The sequence below is a fragment of the Platalea leucorodia genome (genome assembly GCF_965183815.1).
Source record: "Platalea leucorodia genome assembly, chromosome: 19".
Lineage (NCBI taxonomy): Eukaryota > Metazoa > Chordata > Aves > Pelecaniformes > Threskiornithidae > Platalea > Platalea leucorodia.
In genome coordinates, this window is record NC_138841.1 from 6781440 (window position 1) to 6801389 (window position 19950).

At 45.0% G+C, this 19950-nt stretch overlaps 1 protein-coding gene across 3 annotated transcripts in view; it reads left to right on the forward strand.

Moving 5' to 3' along the window:
* Positions 1-19950, forward strand: part of PPP1R12B (protein phosphatase 1 regulatory subunit 12B) — a gene marked incomplete at its 5' end in the record, with an annotated part of 128700 nt that overhangs the window by 46710 nt on the left and 62040 nt on the right. The window contains 7 exons of one of the 3 annotated variants that reach the window (XM_082330073.1): positions 100-245; positions 4583-4692; positions 7907-8104; positions 8928-9010; positions 10309-10434; positions 15757-15942; positions 16496-16681. In XM_082330073.1, the coding sequence (XP_082186199.1) occupies positions 100-245; positions 4583-4692; positions 7907-8104; positions 8928-9010; positions 10309-10434; positions 15757-15942; positions 16496-16681 (1035 nt within the window). The remainder of the gene's footprint in view (positions 1-99; positions 246-4582; positions 4693-7906; positions 8105-8927; positions 9011-10308; positions 10435-15756; positions 15943-16495; positions 16682-19950) is intronic. The other 2 variants (XM_082330074.1, XM_082330075.1) reach the window with 2 other exon arrangements.

Here is a 19950-nt window from a genome sequence, read left to right on the forward strand (position 1 = left end):
TGTTCTGTATGCAGCAAATCATATCTATGTGTTCCTGAGAAGTAGAACTCAAAAATAACTCGCTCATCTGGTAGTCCTTAAAATTTCTATATCTTGCAGCAAAGAGAAGATTCTTTATGAGGAAGACACGCTGAAGTCCATGGAAATGGAGGAGGAGAACAAGGACTCTAGCAGTTCTAGTTCTGAAGAAGAGGAAGAAGCTGAAGAAGATGAAGCTTCAGAATCAGATGCTGAAAAGGAGTCAGGTAAGACTTAGTACAGTCTTGGATTTAATAATTAGCCTAGCAATGTCAGGGCATCCATCTGAGAACTGTTCGGTTGGGATTTTTTTTTTTTTTTTTTTTTTTTTGCGTAGTTGTTAAAGACATCCTGAAAGTCTTACTTCCAGTGTCTATGTATAGAATATGGAGGAATCCGTAGCTAGTGTACTAAAAAGGCTGATCTAAATGCTAGCTCCCAAGTCAGCATAATTTTTCCAAAAAAAAGCTGTGGATAGTACTTTAATTTCTACTTCCAGCTCACTTGAATTTAAGATAGTGCATTGTTCACAGGTTATTCTTAAACAGTAGGTTTTTTTCTCGTTGGCCAATTTCGGGATGAACACTTGAGTTACTGCAAGATGGTGGAAATGCAGTTGAACATGTAGGAAGGGAATAGCCCGTTGTATTTGGATCGGAGAAATGAAATGAAGGGCTGAAGCTGTTCTGTGTAATTATAGAGATGAGGAACTTTTTTTCTGACTGTGATGTATAATAATTGCAGAACACATTGGAAAACAAGGATTAAATACATCGAGTCACGTTAGCCTTTACGTTATGGTATATTGCTGGCATCCTCCTTCCTTTGTTCCAATCTCGTTCTTTTTCCATAATTTCTAAGGCTTCCTTAATTAGTTGAACAGCATGTATGTGCAGCACAGAAAGTTTACATAAAGATACTTAATTTTACAGTAAGCCAAGACTTACTTGTACTTAATATTTCTGCAAAGAGAGATGGATCTTGGACTATGATGTGTTTAATGGTTAAACTACTTTAACATCAGCTTACTTCGCCTATATCCCAGTATACTAATAAAGAAGTCCTTGCAGAGAAGTGTAGTTTAAAGTTTTGTCCTGCTTCTTGTGCCAGTAAAATTGTCACCCGTGTTCTAATTGTATCAATTACGGTGTTTATCGCAGTATGAGAGGTGTTGAGAATCCCGGCTGGTAGTTACGAAAGTTGAGTACGACAGTAACACAGTGCAATAATCTTTCGGCTTTTAAATCAAGCAAATGTAGTGGAGGAGTCGATGGTAGAAACAGGCATGCAGTAGAAGTCACATTTACTTGCTCTATAAATCAGGGTTTTACTAGGCAGCAGCCCGGTATAGCTATGTGCCAATAAACGTGGTAGGAACTTGACCAAAACACCTCGAGCGTACGTATAGCTGTCCGAAGCGGAGCTACGTGGTGTTTGACTGATTCAGGAACAGCATAAGGTCCTTCAGCAAGGGAGGTGCTGCAGCACTCGGCATTCAATTTTGTGTGAAGCCAGAGCAGGTCTTTTTATTGAGTGAATTCACCGAGCAAAGCACTTTATACTAATCTATTTCAAACCACTAAAGCTAAAGCAAATCAAAGACGCAAAGCATTCAGGTAACGATTAAACATTGAGCTTCAGGCTTTGTTACCTGTGCTCTCCTTTCCTAGAGAGATTATTGGCGCCTTTGAGAAATTTCAATCAGAATTGAAACCTGACCTTGTAAACTTCTCAAATCTCTAATAAAATGGACGTGAGCTTGTCCAGCGCGATGTAGACATCCTTAGTTGTTGCATACGCGAACGGGGTGCACATTTTCGGTACTCTTTTTAAAACGAGGTTCATGAGAGAACAGTATCAGCCCACATGTTATAGGAGGACTCCAAAGAGAAGCAGGGATGAAAATAGCTTTTCATAGAAAATTATAAATGTCACAGTATTACTAGTTTCAAACACAATCTTAAGAACAATTATGCTTTCTTATCTGCTAGACATTTTAAATCCTTGGATGGATATAGGAGGCATGTTTTTGAAAACATGGAAATTATTTCCTTATTCCTCTTCATTTTCTTCTGAGATTTCATATTCACATAGCTTTGTAATTCTAAGCAGTGCTGGACAGATAGAAGACGACTCTTGTCCTAAAGTGTTCAAAGTCCAGATGAAGGAAGGAAAAAAAGCCAAAATATTGTTATGAGTGATCTTTTTAAATCCAAAAAAATGAACTCCTTTGGTGACTAAGCACAAGGCGGGACAAAGTAGAAGCTGGCAGTATAATCCAGAAGTTTGCTTTGAAGTATGTTTTGAAGGGTCTCAGGTTGTGATAAATTTGTGGAATTTGCACAGACCGTGGGAGGTGAAGAAATTTGAAGAGGTGAGCAGTGAAATTGTTGGAGTGTCTCAGAGTACCGTGTGTCTTACAGTCTGTAAGAAATTTGTGTTCTTCAAACAAAGGCAGCTCAGTGCAGTAATGCCCTTTTATTCGTCTTGAGTACAATTAACAATTTGGCATTGGGTTGTATATAAACAAGAGAAAGATCAGTATAAAATTCTGTGGTCGTCGATAGGTAATTATTGTGAATTAAAGCAGGCCAGGGAAGCTTTCAATGTTTAAAAACCCAAAACAAAACAAAAAAAAGAAACACCCTGAAAACGCTTAAGAGATGTGATGTTTATGCCAAATCAGAGAACTAAATTTTCAGTCTCACGGCACCTGTTTTGGGGAGATTGAGCTAATCCCGACCTGTTTCCCTTGATTGGAATTCATCATGTTTATTGCTGAAATTTTAGTAAAATAAACAGTGGGATCCTCCCCTAAAGACGACGATGCCCATGGTCGTGCGGTCTCTCACGCTGCCGGTACAAGGTACTTTTGCCTGTCCTTCTTCTGCAATTGACTCCTTTCGGTCACATTGCTCACAGTGAGAGTTCTTTCCAACCTGTCATTACCGCTTAAGCTTCTGCCCTTGTAATTAGGCTTGACCTTAAAAGTTGACCTCTGTACTATAAACTTCCAGAACGGGCTACCAGTCACCGCCTAGCCCAGCCTGTAAAGCCTGCTGGCTGTCAGGTCAGGTCTGTTCTCCCCTTCCTGCAACGCCGAGGATCCTCCTGTGCTTTACAGGCTTTGCTCTCAACACATCAGCAAATGGGAAGAATGTAATTTTTTGTCTGTATGCATTTCCATGGACTGCTGAATGCCAAGTCAGGCCTGCAGGGAGAAGCGGGTAATCTGCTGCCCCTCCTAAAAGGGCTGTTTGAAAGCGCGGTGCGTCTGCGCGTTAGGCTCGAGAAGTGAAATACTCTGTGGAGACGACTTGGATGGAAGTTCTGCCGTAACCCAGAGAGAGGGAAGGGTGGCTGAGACTTCAACAGCATGCAGACCTTCCTGGGGAGATGCATCTTTGTCTCTTTAATTCTGGATCTGTCAGTCCTGCTAACTGCCTGTTATTTTTAAATGTTTTTCTTGGCTTGCTCTTTTCTGTTTACCATGTCCTTTGAATCCTATATTCTAGGAGTGAGAATATTTGTTTCAGAAAGATTGATCTTCGTGCGCCAAGGTGCCATCCTCGCAGATGCTCCGTTCCAAACTGCTTTTTATGTGTAATAGAAGATATTTATTCACTGCACATACCTCATTTGCTAGTACTGTTTGGGTGGTTACACTTAAAATGACTTTGTTTTTTCAAAACTGTGACTGTATGAGGCACTCGTAGCTGGGAGAGGAAAACATTGTTTTGTTGGTGTAGGTACATCATTTCTCAGGCACCTTGCATGTGGCTGTGCTTGGTAAATAGTCTGTCTTAGAGCCCTGTGCACTCCTCTCAATTGAACCTATTGCCTGAGATGTAGTTTCTGCTTACTCTCCCCCGGTAATATCTGGTGGATGTTCTTATGTCAAGCATGGTGCATAGATACACAAAAAATTTTAATACTGGATGATTGCACTTGTCTAACAAGCAGGGAGCCAGCTGTGGGCTTTAGTAGCATTTACTTAGCTTGCTTTGAGCCCTGTTAAAGATTTTTCTTGGGAATCAGTCCTAGCTTTGTGTAGAAAAATGGATTTTGCTGTAGAAGACCAGAAATTCTGCCCGCCGGCATAAGCAACTGCAGCAGAACCATGCAATGAAACCCGCCGCCGCCAGGCCCACGCGGGGACGTGTGCTGTACCGCGCACTCCCGCACTGCAATAGCGGCGGCCGTTCGGCTTTTCTTCCCGGGTGTCACAAGGGAAGAACAACCCCTGAGAGGAAACAAAATGGGGAATAAACAACAAATCTGTTTGTCCTTCTTGAGGCGCTTTCTGCAAAGATTTTGCTTGTCTGTGGGGATGAAGTTCAAAAGCTTTGCCTGGCAAATGTATCCGTCGTATTTTTTAGTAAGTAGACAGCCTCCTTGCAGAAAGACCTATTTCGCCTTGGCACTGACGACATCCTTATGATCTAAGGTGTACGGAGGTCACAGCAACTCTGAACTTGAGTTTAGTGCACACTGTGCTTGTAAAGAAGGGCTGCGGAAGTGCAATACTGAAACGTTTGGTTTCTCTTCTTGTTTAAAATTGTAGAAAGGAAGGAAGAGCCCTTTGCCAACCACTCCAGCCATGAAACCAGGCCTAGCATCACTGAGCAAATACCACCACCCGAGCCCAACTCCTTCACTGCATCTGCCAGAAGAGTAAGTGAATTTGGAATCAATGGGGACTCCAACAGAGCTTGAAAGCAGTAGTTTTTTCTGGGAAATGGATGCTCTGAAACTGATTTTCGGAGGAGTTGTAAGACGTGAATTTAGGAAAGTGTGGTAGTATGCAATTTTCATAAAGAGGCTGTGTTAACAGCAGTACAGTACTGGCACAAAGGAGGATGTTTGTATGATAAGGTTCCTCTTGAAACTCTTACCCTCTGAAGCAAATTGCGCTGTTCACAAGAGAAACCCTATTTACTGCAAGTGCTTTGTGTCGCTGTCGGTTCTGGGATAGCTGATGCCAATCTCCTGCCAGCAGGAGATCTTTCACCAAAGCTGGTTCCTGCTGATGTATCAGCAGTGAATTTGGCATCATCATCTAAAGTGCCTCCGACTTGCCAAACTCAGTTGATTTAGTGGCATGATGTTACGGCCCAGCAAGCAGAGAGGATAAAGTTTGCATCTGACTAGATAGCTAGGCTATGAAAGCTTTTTAAAGGTGAAGTAGAGTTACTGAAATCTTATCTGAATTCTCCAGCTCTCACGTCACTCAGCTAGATGGCACCAGGAGACTCTGTGTTCTGCTGAGGACTGGTATCTTGTGCTTCTGGTTTCTTTTTGCACTAGAATATGGAGGCCAGCTATACAATGCAGGCACCTTGCCAAAGTCTGAAGCACTAGGTACATGTTAGAGGGGAAAATGCTTCTTGCTTAGTCACAATTTTTTATTTTTGACATGCTACTAAGTCTAACTTCTTGTCTAGATCAAGTGAAATAGAGTTCCTCTGGGCGTTGTTCAACTCAGGCTGACTTAGCAGGGCAAGTGTTGAAGGTAGAAGGATACCGGGAAGTGGGAGCACTGCAGTTAACCTTTTCCCGGCTGCAGAGTATTGGTCTCACTCATTTGAGCTGTTTAACCCAGAATAAGGCTCTTAGGGTACAGAAGAGGGCCTGTGTGCAAAGCAGTTATTAATTTGACCTCAGTCACTTAATCGGCTACTCTACCCTCTCTTACACGTTTGATTTTTCTGCAACTTTCTTTGTCAGATTGGGTTTTATATGGGAAAATGAGTGCTTGTGTTGCCCTCTATTTATGGAATTATTAATATTTGCTGTTCCTGTGTTGTTCAGAAATTACAGAAGGCAGCTTTTGCTGTGGATTTGAGCTTTCTCCGAGGAGAGTGTCAAAACTACATTAAAGCGTTAGAGCTGTGTGGCTCAGTAGACTGGAAGTGCTGGAATTAGTGGAGTACAGGAGATTAACTCTGTGCATCTGCATTAAAATAACATTAGCTAAGAAACACTGCTAAAATACTGCAGTGATAATTTTATCTTTGCAGTCTTGAGTCAATGAGTTTGAGGGCAGAGCTCCCCGGTAGCTTCATTTATTCTGGATAATGTCAGATGTTTTGTGTTATGTAGAATATGGTATAATAACGCTTTTATCAGCTTTGACCAAAAACCTTCTCTAGCCCAGTATCCTGCCCTTGACGGTGGCCATCAAAAGATACTAGAGAAGACAGAATCTAGCTGGACTTCTCTCCCACCTTCTAGCAATTTGCATTGCAGGGACTTGCTGAACCTGTGGTATTTCTTGTATTCAGTAGCCTGTTAGACTTTTCCTCAATGAATGTATACAGTCATTTTTTGAGTGTCCATGATGTTTGGGATCCCATAATGTCCAGTGGCAAAGGGTTCTTCAGCTTAATTACATATTATACAGAGCTTCCAGCACCTCTTTCTTTAAGCCTGCCACACTCTGAGTTTGTTTGCTGCCCCTAGTTCCTTTATGGAAAGAAACAAGGAATAATTGATCCTAATTCACCCTTCTATGTGCCACTGAGGGCTTTGTGTACCTTGGTCGTATCTCAGCCTGGAGACTCCCGATACACTGAGTAACTCCTCATACAAAAGCTCTCTTGCTCTTCTCATTCTTGTTGCCTGTTTCTGAATCTCTTCCCCTTCTTCTATACTGCTTTTGAGCTGTGGAGCCGAGCTGTGCGTGATATCAAAGGTGTGACTGTACCCTGCAGTAACGCAGAGGCATAATGGTGTTGTGTTTCATATTCTATCCTTTTCCAATAATTCCTAATGTTCTGCTTGCTTTATTTCCTATACAACTCGGTGCTGAGCCCCTGTCTTGTGGTGCCCAGGCTCCATTCTTGAATGGCAGTAGGCATCTTTCTGTAAGACTTGATAACAATAACTAAAGTTGTACATTTTAAGCAGTTGTATATTTGAGGAATGATATATGCTTGTCAGAAGTGCTTCATGTAACAAAGAGCACGAAGGTCCATTCTGTAGTACGTATAGAATATGCAGTTACCTGGCCATAGGAAGGTTTAAGCTAGAACGGGCGTAGTCCCGTAGTCCAGCCTCTTACTCAAAGCAGGGCCAGCTGCAAGCCTATGTCATGCTGCTTTGAACTACCTGAGCTCAGCCGAGTACTGAAAGTCTCTGAGGATGGAGATGTCCCGCTCTCTTGCTCCCTGTCCCAGTGCAGCATCGCTCCTACCGGGAGGTATGTCTTCCTTCATGTCGGCTGGGATTTCCCACGTTGGAACTTGTATCTGTTCCTTCTTCTCCCTTCACTGTAGACTGTTGAGAAGAAGTCTGGTTCCATATCCCCTGTAAACCCCACCCCCCCCAAGTAGCAGAGCAATTACATCCTTTCTTTGCCTTCTCTTTTCCATGCTAAACAAGCCAGGCTTCCTCAGTCTCTCCCTTTATGTGTTTTGTGCTCCAGCTCCCTGATGATCTCAATGACTTCTCCTGGACTCTCTCCAGTTTGATCTGTGTAAGGGTTTTATTTGCAGCTAGTCCCAAAAGGGTCGATTACTTTTTTTGGTTTTCTGCCTTTATTGAATAATTCCCCCTTCCTAAACAGGTGCTAAGAAAAGCTTCATTGTTCCTTATAGTCTTTCTGCAAAGCTGGAGGAGGGCATTGTGTAGGCACAGGGAGCTGCACAATGACACAAGATTTCTTTCACGGTCTGTCCTTGGGGCTCAGGGCACTACAGCAGTTTGCATCCCTGTGAGTTCACCTCCAGCTCCTGTAATTAAGCCAAGCAGGAAATCAAAGTCACTCCGTCTTACGTTTACAGGTGTAGCCCAACAAAAACTGAGGCTTGTTGAAACACTTTCAAAACTTAGATTGTGCCTTGCAGTGCTCTTGCTTCTTCCAGATGTCCCTTTTTCTCCTCTACAGTTCAGTTGGCTCAGCAAGTCAGACGAGCAGAAGGATGAGTCACCTTCGTCGTGGCGGCTGGGGCTACGGAAGACTGGCAGTCACAACATGTTGAGTGAAGTCGCTGCTACTCGTGAGGCGCAGAGAGATAAGACTTCTTCTATCTATCGTTCTTCGTCAAGTCCTCGGATATCTGCATTATTAGACAACAAAGAAAAGGTTTGGCTCTCAGCAAAGATGTTTTAGTGCATCCCAGTTGAGCAGACTTTACCTCACAGGTTTAAGACCCTTTCCCTTTTGTTTTGAGTTATTGCTGGGTTTTGTATCCATAACAAATTAGGTGTCTTTCATTCTTTCTTTTTTTTTCTTCTGAAAATTATTCCTATCCTATCAGTTGTTGTTGTAGAACAGGAGTTCGGTGCCCCTTTGACCTAATTCCTGCTCAGTTTGGAGTGGGCTGCCAGTGAACAAGGGCTGCTGGTTTGGCATGGCCTGTTCCTTACGAGAAAATATCTAATCCAGACAGTGTAGCACATACCTGTAGTGGAAATTCTCCTTCGCTGTCATCTATATGGATTCCTCCTGTATCCACCAGCTGTATTTGTGAATCCCGTCCCACGTATTTGCTAGCTGTAACTTTGCTGCCCATGGGTAGATGCTGCATCCCTGGAAACGTTCCAGATCAGGTTGGATGGGGCTCTGAGCAACCTGATCCGGTTGAAGAGTCCCTGCTCATTGCAGGGGGGTTGGACTAGATGGCCTTTAAAGGTCCCTTCCAACCCAAACTATTCTGTGATTCTATGATTTATAAGTAGTTCTAGTTAGAAGCTGCTTTTATTCACTTGCGTGCTCTTCAGGAAATTTTCAGAACTGATACTTCTATGCTGTGGTACGTATTGCCCAAGAAAATGCCTTAAACCAGTTGTCGTTAGACAGGAGAATGCTTTCTTAGTTGAAGAAATTTGAAAATGAATTTAGCTGTCACTGAACATGCTGGCAGTGTAACAGATGTGCAGCTGAAGTATTTCTTCTGCTTCACCAGGATAAAGACAACAAGAGCTATCTTGCCACAATAGCCCCCAGAAGACTAAGCAGTATGAGCGATATAGAAGAAAAAGAAAACAGGTGAGACTGACTAAACTTAATGCTCAGCATCTGTCCTGTCGATAGTTCCTCCGGAATACCTTTTTTCTATATTCATGCTTCATACATTTTTCTCAGCAGTCCCAAGTACATGGGAATTCACAATATCAAGAGCTATCTCTGATCTGTAGGATCTCTGATTTCCAGCCACTTCCACAATCGTGGTAGAAAGGCACATACAGAGAAGCCATCGTGAACTGTAATTGTTGTGAAGCAGTCACGGCAGATGACCACCCTGAGAGAATTTCAGCACAGTTTGGGATTCTTTGCTGATCTGTCGCTGGAACCTCCCTGCTGCGTTCTTGCTTAAGCTCAGCCAGCCACTGTGAGTTGGAGTTTAGCAGACAATTTGTATCTGCTGATAAGCTTGAGCGGTTTTGGCAGTGGCTCGGCTTTGGCAGTGGCTCGTATTGAGTGGCATATCCAGCTGACTGCTGCGAAGTGTCCTTTGCTTGGTAAAGTAGGGAACGAGGAGAATTGGCCTCCATGAACAGATGGTGCCCAGACATACTGTGTGGTGCAGACTTTTCCCAATATTCTTTCCTTTCAAAGCAGCTGAGTTTCACTTCGTGGAACCCACAGGTGTCTGAAAGAGCATCAACATGGACACGGCAACTGAAAAATAATTGCGGGCTGATGAGTGAATTGTGTTGCATTACGAGCTCGAGGTCCTGTCCGAGACTAGAAAAGAATAGGACGTACTGCCAAAGTGTGTGTTAGGGAAAGGAGCCCTGATTTCAGATGACTATGATAAATAGGACTACTAGTAATTCATTGATAACTTGTCCAGTAGTTTTAGGTATTGCTAAGTATTTTGTTTGTTGTTTTCTGCTGCTAAGTATAGCAAAGGATTTGCCATACTGCATTGCTTTACTGTCATTGCTTGGATGCCTCAAGAATAAAAACTTCCCCTGCAGTTGCAATATCTGTCCGTTTACGCAATGTTGTTTGATACAACAGAGAGAATATCAAATGACGTTATTTAATATGTTAAATTACTTTTATGGACAATCTAAATTTCAATTGCAAGTTTTCTGACTAAAAAGGATCTTGTTCCTCGTTACGCACAACATCACATCATCTGGCGATCCTTAAGTAATGCAGCTGGCAATAACAGAAACTGATGTTAAGGCCAGAAGAGGCGTTCCAGTGAGTTGTGTCACCTGTGACAACGGTGCCCGTAGGTGTACGGGAAGGATTTGTGTTGTGGAACTGTAAAGGAGCCAAAAGCAGATGCCCGAAGTTTTTCTAAACAAACCTTGCGCTCTCTCCTGCCTTAGAGAATCAGCTGTTAACCTAGTGCGGAGCGGCTCTTACACCCGGCAGCCGTGGAGGGATGAATCAAAGGGAAATGAAGCTCCCCATTCTGGTGCACCTACTACCTACGTATCTACCTACTTGAAAAGGTATGTCCAATTCTCTCTTACCTGGGTTCCCAGGCAGCCAGTTCTACTTTTAACACGCCTCCCAACTTCAGCCTTCTGCTTGCTGCTTACTGCATCAGCGTAACTGGCCTTGGGACACTCTTCTGCTGAGAGCAGGGAATAAAAATGAAGACTTGCCGACATTTGTCATGCTAAAGGGTATTTTTAAAGGCCATCATTTTTGTTGATTTGTAAATTGCTAAACTGAATTTAAATATTCTTGTTCACATAATTCAAATGCAAAGTGTTTTCTCAGTTTTATGCTAGTATTATGGCTAGATAATAAAGCAAAAATTGATCATAAAAAGAGAATAAAGTAATTACAGTTTGAAAGCATTGTTCAAGTAGCTATTGACAGGTAAGTTGTAGCTCATCTCTAATTTTGGTTTATATTAGTCCATGTTTATGACACCATTATCAGCAAAGTGGCAGTGTTCTTGGGCATGACTTACAGCACTTGCTAAGCAGCGAGACTGATGGCTCCAATCATTTTCTTGTGGGAGTAAGGAAGCAGTTTCTACACAGCGTATGTGAAATTGTCGAGGCTGATTGTTGGTAAACTAGGCAAGCAGAATCAGGAAAGCAATCCTGTGCATAACTTCTTTAATTGGCAGTATCTTTTACCCCTTTGGAAGGCAGAGGCTCAGTTTCCTTCAAGTACCAGATAATGGCTGTCTCTGAGTGAGGGGAATGAATGCTCTGCTCTGTTAAGGCAAATAATACATTACTGAGTTTTCCTCTCAGTTGTGAGGAGGAGGATCAGCCCTTTCTGCAATGTACAGTGCCATCACCTCACTTTTATTTTAGCTAATACTGGAAACCATCAAAACAGCATGTATAAACATGTCACGCCGCAAAGCCATTTGATCTGTGCTTAACGAAAAAGGCAGAAATATTTCAAGGTTTTAGATTGTGTTTCACCAAATTCCAGACCCTGAACTAAATAACTGTCCTGAAGATGGAACAATTGCTTGAGATATTTGGGAAGAGGCGGATTTTTTGTGTTCTAGTCCTTAGGCTGGTAGAGGTAAGTTGTGCTCTAGGGTATGTCTGTCCAATTGCTGAGCACAGGCAGACCCATTTCCACAAAAGGTGAAACAGCCACTTCAAGCAGTAGACTTCGGATCTGCTGATCCATTCCAGTGACTTCACATCTATCCTGGGACATGATGACAGGCCAGCCTCCATAGCTTGTCTCTCTCTAAAGGCAGTCTGACCAGCCGTGGCTGATTACATTGGAAAACTTTTGTCTCTTGCTGCTGGCATGCATTACTGTTCCCTAATCTGAGAGACAGTCCAGTCGCTAACGTCACTGACGTGGCTGTCCGTTAAACTTTTACAAACATTGACTGTTTATCTCGGCTAATCCCGAACCAGATTTAGTGATTGCATTCACATAGTTGTACTGTATTTCCTTGATAAGCTGTACAGAGACCAGCGAAGGCTTTGCCTGGCAGTGGTGTTTCACTAATACCGATTTGTTGTCACAAAGGCTGAATTCTGGCCTTTCATAGGAGAGCGTTGGTTTACAAGCAATTAGAGAGAATAGCTTTGCCAGGTAGAAATAAAGTGTACTTTTTTTAAAGAGATCAATGGTTTTGCATTGTATGCACAAACGGTAAAACCATGATCAATTTGACCTCTATCACGTATGGTTTTCTACAGAAGAGCACAGAGAAATTAAATGTAATTGGATTGAACCCCTGATTTCTCCAGCCTTGTGCACCAGCCTCTAAGATGAGGAAGGGAACCTGGTTGCCTATTAAAGGATGAGCTCTTTGTCATTGCCAACTATTAACAAAACTCCGAACGCAACTCCAAAAGATAAGAGCTTGTTCTGAGAGAGGAAGAATTAAAGTGAACACGACATACGTGGATGTTACTGAGAGGATGACTTCTGTACCTCTGCAGTTACCCTTTACCTTAGCATTTAACTAATCTCAATAAAGGTACCTAGTTACGTTCTATAAGTGCTTTAACTGACTCCCAAACAAAGAGTAAACAACAGCATCAGATCATCTTAAGATGTTGAAAATGGCTTTTCTTCTAAAAGGGGACAAAATAACTTGCAGCAACGTTGCAAACGTTCTTCAGCTTTAGTTGAAGCAAATGTTAAAGTGGTCTCTGTAACGGTAGCGACTGTCATTCATTCTGCTTTCTCTGCAGGGGTACCAGTAGCCCAAAAATTCACAGAACCCTGTTCCGACAGCCTGTTCTCCATTTCAGTGCCTATTGGCCTTCAAACAGCCAGTTTCCATCTCCTGTATATGAAAGGATTTGGAGGAAAACTGGCATAGCGGGTTGGATTAATTCAGCATGCTTCCTTCGACATCAGCCGTAAGGGATGCCTCACAGGAAGGGATCGCACACACCAAAATGAAATCACTTTTGCACACAGTTAGCTTCTCCTTCATTTTACATATTTGCAGATACACCTTCTTACTGGTTTTGTTCGCATAAAAACCATCACAGCGAGTCAGGCCAACAGTCCGTGCAGCCCAGACTCTGCTTCTGACAGCGACTGGTTCTGAGGGACAAGTTGCAAAAGCGAGGATAACTTCAGAGCAGTCTTCCACCTCCCACGCTCTCCTTGCTTCCAGCAATCGTGATTTTAGGAGCCAGGGGTTATACTTAACTGTTGTTCTTAATAGCCACCGCTGTGGCCAACTTCCATAAGCAAATCCTATTTTGATCTCTGCAATGCCCTATGGCAGCGTGTTCAAAAAAATAGTTAGGGGTTTTGTGCAAACCTTTTTTATTAGCATATGTGGAAGCTTTTTAAGGTTTTGAAGGCTTTAAGATTTTGAATTCTACTTGCCTTAGCTGTTTTCCAAAGTATTTCTTTTTATTGATTTGAAATGTTGCTTTCCATTTCATTGCTCATTCCCTGGTGGTTATGTTACGGTGATTATGTTAGAGAATGAGTAGCAGTGTGTCAGTGCCTTTTTTATTTCTAACGTTAAATTCTTTAGCATAAATTCATAATCTTCCTTTTTGCAGATCCATATGAACACAGCTGTTAATTAACAAGATTCCCCAGCTAACCTTTCTCTTGCAATTTTCTGGTCCCGTTCACATCAAATGTGACCAATTGAATAAATGCCTTAGAGTCCTCCGCAACGTGTGCAGTGCCACCCGTGCAAGGTGACGGGGTGGGGAGGTGAATTCCTGTAGAGCTGGCAATGCCTCGGCTCCCTTCTCATGAGCAGGAGCGTGAGCACGATGCCCCAGCACCACGTCTCTCCGAGCCAGGGCATGTGCACGTAGACGTTGTCACAACGCCATCACCACGCTCTTTTCCTCCATTCCTGCTCCATCTTCCCCTCTCAGCTCCCCCACATCTCTGCTCTACCAGGCACCTGGTGCTGCTTCCACCCTCTTGTCTCCCCTTTTCACCCATCACCTTTCCCACCTGAAAGACAGTCCTTGCCAGGTCTTACTTAATAACCCTCCTGTGTCCTCCCTTCCTGACCAAGTTCCTTCTCTTTTTTGCAGCCGCCCCTCGTGCCGCAGCCTCTCTGCCTTGGGGTCTCCTAGGATGGCGCCACATCTACCCAGCTCCCCCCAGGGTTGCCACCACCTCTTCCCCTGCTCTTCCTCTTGTTCCTTGCCCTGGCGCACGCTCCCCTACCATCGTCTTCTCCGTACACTCATTTCTGCAACTTCATGGCTGCTTGCTCTGCACGCCCACACCAGCCAGGCTTAGCTCCCCGCTCTCGCCTCCTCCCAGCCCGTCTCCAGGGCTTGGCCTTTTCGTCTGGTGCAGAGCGCCAAGAAGGGAGGCACTTGCTTCCAACAGGACTTCCCGCTCCCCGGTGCTCCGGGCAGGGGCCGGCTTTCCAGAGGAAGCTTTGTTTAGGGTCCGGTGGAGGTTGCTACCTGGTGACAATAACTTACTTGTTCCTTTGTGACCTGGATATGGCAAACAGCCATCAACTGAAGAGCCCAAATGTAAGGTTCCTCCCCGTGGAGGCCTTCCAGGATGCCCCAGTCTCTCCTTTGGCTGTCTAAGGACCAGCTGCTTGTCCTGGGCTGGCTGGGGGCCTTGGCTTATAAAACTGATTTATAAACTGGGTGCAGAAGTGGATTGGACTGGATCCTTCCTCTGACCTCCTGTCCTTGGCTGTTGTCCTGCCCCTTTCAAGTTTTATTTCAGCCTTGGGCTGCTCTCTCAGACTCTTGCTCTAGTGTTGACTTCCAGTTCCAGTCTGTTGTCCCTGGCTTTCCCAGAAACCTGCAGCTCTTTGTCCCGGTCTGCTTTTGCTCTAGGTCAGCTTTTATTCCTGGTACAACCACTTTCCTCCGTGCTCCGTGTGTGCTGGCTTGGGAGTCATTAGGATGCGGGAGGTGAGAGGCAGCCTTCCAGTCTTCCTTGCCTTTGATCCTGCAGACAGCCCAGTCTGACCAGTAGCAACCAGGAATACCAGTTGCTGGGAAAGGCGTGGCAGGGTCCTAGGTCATGCATGCGTGCTCGTTTGCTCTGTGCAGACAACGAGCAGCCCGTCTGTGGGGCTCCGGCACATGCAACAAGGAGATTTTGCCAGATTTCATCAAGTCTGTGCAACTTCGCCCACTTGGGGTGGGTTTTCTCTGAAAAAGCGAAAGGGTGCGTCCTCGTAGGAGAGCCCTCCGCCTTTTCTCCTGTCTCTTCTCCAAAGTAGGAGCACTTAAACACTTAGAGCTTTTCAGTAATAATGGTTTTAAGGGGTTTGTTTTAAACTGGCAAAATATGTATTTCCGTTACTCATTCTTGAATATTTTTGGACAATTTTGCTAGCTATTTTCCAGAAATACAGAGTTTGTGCCAAACATGCCTTAAAGAAAATTAAAGCCTGAACCGGTCATCTTTGCCAAAGCTTTAAGCCACTGAAGACAATTTCTTAAAACTGGAAGTCCTGGGCATCCTTAGGAGGTGATGCAGCCAGACCTGCTTATGTCACTCTCTCCTTCCCTGCTTTAAGCAACCTCATCCTTGCTCGTTGTTTCTGCCTTTCCCCAGTACGCAGGGGTGCTCTCCATGCACCGCTTTCACTGCAGTAGGGTTTTTCCCTTCCCTGATCTTCACCGATTCACCTCCACGCCGTTATTCTCTCACTGAAACTCCGCTGGGCTTAGCTAAGCGGGGTGCTGCTAGCGCCAGCCTGCGTGAGCAACCTGCAGCGACTCCGCTGTTCTCTAATCTCCTTGCAAACGTTTTGCTAAGATGTAATACTTGCTCCCTTTCCAGCTGAGAGCCCAGCTGTGGTGATGTTCTGTTGAATATTTACTGTGCTCTGAAGGACGTGATTTTGTGATGTTTTACAGTGCTTCATTTGGTAGAAGTAGTGACCTCAGCAGTCCCTACATTTCAGCCAGTCGCAATACATCTCTAGCTACCTCACCCACTACCATGGGTTCATCTACCTCCCTGGGCACCCCGTGGCAACCTGTCTCTTCCTGTCCCACATCTCTCGGTGCGAACACTACTGCATCAGCCCGCCAATATACCAGGTAACGGCTCACAGCTGAGATAACGCTGCAGAAAATCAGCATTTGGGTTGGAAGTTCTGAATTCTGGAGTGGATTATGGATTGGAAATGTGCTTCCACATGGGAAGCACCGATAAGAAAGCCCAGAATGGTTAGGTTGGACGGTTTCAGTAGTGCCTATGCACCAGCAGGCAGTTTGCAGCCCGTGTGTGACCTTAGCTTCTTCACCCACCGGAGTGGGCGATTGTGCCCTCTTGCTACCCCGTCAGAGACGCAATGCGTTGCTCAGGCTGCTCTTGGGCGTTCAGTGCACAAGCTCTCAGAGTTCATTCCTTCTGCTTATTCACCAGGTACATTTTCTAATCATTTTTGCTACAAACAGGGGTGTGAAGACTATGAATTCCTCCTGCTTATTCTTCAAGTTTTTAAAACCTCATTTGAATGTGTGCTGCTCTCTACAAAAACACGAGTCTAGAACGAGGAGAATGAACTGGCAATGCTCCCTGGAGGTGGCTGGTCTCGGTCAGCGGTCGAGTTCACTTGCTTTGCTTTCCATTATGTCTTCTCTATTTCAGAGCCCCTTTCAGGCAACAAACTGATTCTGCTGTAGAGAAAAATACAGAGGGCATCTCTGCTAGCACCCCCCTAGGTGTAATCACAAATCGTGCTATACTCGGCTCTGCTAACGGTATTGCGAATGCCGGTGCTGCCTCCACTACAGGAAAGGACTTCTCAGCTGAGGAAGCCAGGGAGCGCAGAAGGTTAGTGAGCAGAGTGCCGGTGTGTGGTGGTCCTCCTCTGTCATCAGGTCTCACGTGGTGGTGATGGTGGGGGTGCGAGAACGGTTTCTTAGGTGCTGTGTGCAGTTAACAGGCCGTTGCCCCTGCTCCATCTTAAGGTTTTGAACTGAGTCATCGCTGGATTGTAGGTTAAATTGAGTTTCATAATTTTCTACTTGTCTTTTCAGCATCTCAGCCTTTTTTCTTCAGTAGTCCTCTCAGCTGCTAATCTCAGTCCCTAAGGCCTCTCTGTATGGAGGGACAGACAGCCCGGTAGCCGCTTGCAGTAGGTTCTGTAACATGAATCCCATCTGAGAAAGAGCGTTGGACTGAGACACGTTCAGATAAAATCCATCCCTCTGATTCTGCTCAGTGAAGTTTCCGTATGCCCCAATGGAGGGACCTTTGCTGCACGAGTCCCCTAGGCTCCCTCTGTAGCTACTGGGAGAAGACGAACATTCCTGGAGCGTGTAGATGTGCGGTACAGGAGTGGATGGACCGCACTCGGGCAGCCTGCGTTTCTTTTGATTGACTATAAAGGAAGACTTGGCACAGAGGTAGAAGTCTACCCTGTGCAACCGAGGCTGTCCCGGCAGCAGCAGCATTTTGAATTACTCTGAATCTAAGTGGTGGTATCTCTTTCTTATCGTATGATGTTATTTTGGGACTGGGGAAATGTAAACCTGGGGTAGCCGGTGCTCTTTTCAAAGGAAATTTACCTTGTGCGTTTAAGTACAGAATATCAGATCATCCATATTTATTCCTGCCAACAGATTACCTTTTGCAAAATCTGTCTCTTCTGATGAAAGTAAATGGTAATAAATAAAATGCAGCAATGAACTGTGTATTTCTAACTAGCAACCAGTTCGAGGAGTGTTTTCAGTAACTAGATTCTTCCAAACTAAAATAACAACTTCTTAAAATACAGACCTTCCTGGCTGGAGATGGTATTCTGACATATTTTAAATGGCCTGAAGCCAAAGGATGTGAAAAGCACTAATGGAAATTATCAGCTTGCAAAGATGAAGATGGTGGAGCTCAGCAGCACGATGTTGTCTGCAGCCAGCTACCTGGCCTCTCCCGTGGAGGGAGGGCGTGCTTGCTGCCGGCTTCTCTTTGCTTCAGCTGCAGCAGATCCGGGAAGGAAGGTGGTCTGTGCTAGTTGGAAAATACTCAAACTTTTAATACTGTTTGGGCTTTTTTTTTTTTTTCCTTTTTTCCCGAGCTAGCAGAGGGAGCGCTTTGAAGGTATTGCAAGCATTCTGCGTGAGCGACATTCATCAACTCGGTATGCAGGGACGTGCTTTGAAATAGCTACTGCAGAGTATCTTTGTCTGTAAGAACACTTAGGTTTAATATTAGCCTCTGTACACTCCTTGTCATTTTGCTAGGGGTCAGTTGGCTTGGTGTCATTTGCAATTGAATTGAGATGAGCTGCCAAAAGATACTCCCGGTGCAAAGTGAGATTATGCAAAAGAGGACAGAGCAAGTATTGTGCTTTCAGTTCACACTTCAGGCTGTTTCACAACAGTATCTCCATTTTGGCAAGCCCAGAATCGAGTTGCAGAAGCTTTCGATTTTTCCCAGGAGAAGTGGGCTCCACAAAACCCACCAGACTTTTGGCACTGGCTGCAGACAGGGAACTTGACTGCGATAGCACTTGTAGATGCCCAAAAGAGCATCTATTCATATTACTGCATTGGCATTTATTGCCGAATCAGTTTCTATAAATAATATAGAAGATCTGTTTAAGTCTCCTGCATTTTATTAGAGAACTGTCTCCTATGAATTATGGTAATGTAAAGAGAAACGCCAGAAAATTCCTCCCACCTTTAACTGATGCTTTGAAACTACCGAGAGGAAAGAAAAGCACAGCAATGATGCATTGTGCTCGTGGGTGGAGGAAACCTTATTTATGAACGCACGTTCTAACAGCGGGATACGCTGACTGGGGAGCTGCCTGCACATTTTGAACTAGGAAACACGGACCTAGAGAAACAGGAGAGGTCACCTAAATGGGAAGAGCTTATTTTGGAAGGAGACCAATTCCAGTAAAATAAAATAAAAACGGAAAATGGCAAACAGTTGTCAGGGAAGCAATGTATGGATTTCAGTTCCCGCTGGCAGCTGTTGCAGTAGCATTTGGTCTGCTTCAGTGTTTCCAAAGCTGCAGCTTTCTCTTAGCAACAAAAACATAAACAAGCTTATCATCTAATATTAGATCACAGGGATGTCTCCTAACTTGTGGTCTTAAATTATCTGCGTGAAGCCAAAAGGTTAAAGCAGAAGAGACTGCTGGGTCTGGGGAGGAGCAACCAGCAAAGTGCTCTGGAGTGCTGTTTTGCATCCTTTGTGGCAGGCAAGCCTTGCCCTGGCCCACCGTAGCGCTTCACCCGTGGTGTTTTACCTGCTGCTGTATGCGAGCTAAATTGGTCAGCAAACGCTCCAGTAGCTGGGAAATAGCGTGCATCATGCCTCAGGTCGTTACAGAGGGGAGGAAAGAAAAAACAGAAAAGGCGGCAGCGCAGGAGACGGGCGTTGGGAGGAGCGCGGTGCGGTCTGTCTGCCTGGCCGGCCCCGGGAAAGGGCTGCCTGCAGCTGGAGCCGCCCGGCCTGGACCTTCCGCCAAGCCGCCGCTGTGCGTATTTACATGTACCCAGCTGCACGTTCAGCCTCCCTTCGTTCCGCTGCAGCACTGCGGCGTGCTGGTGCTGAGAGGCTGGAAACATGCCATCTTCCAGAGTCAATATTTTTGCCAGGCAATTTCTTTTTCTTTTTCATGGGAGTTTGGGAGGCAGTGATGAACATTTGCTGCTTGGCCGTTTTGATGAGCTCCTGCCAGCATCAAATTGTCTCACATTGCAAATGCATTTGTCCAGCTCAACTCAAAACGGCCCTGGCTCTGCTAAGGGTGAACTACAAGCGCGTGGATGCTGTGCCTACAGCGTCTCACGTAGACCCTGGTGCAAAACTAACACCCTTTTGGCTTCCGCTTGGTGCGAGCAGGTGGTGGGGACTCCGGGGGTCCTGGTGGTTCCAGCCCGCTGGCGGATTATCCGCCTTCATCCAGGATGACAGCGGCCTCTAGTGCCACCGAAAGCTCCTTTGCAAAGTTCAGCTGCGACCTTGTGCCCGTGTAGTTTCAGCGCAGGGCTCTGTGGCCACATCTTCTGCCGCAGTCCTGTGCTGCAGCCCCTCTCGAGAGGGTTCCTCCAGCGCTGGGGGCTGCTGGGGGCTGCTGGGGGCTGCTG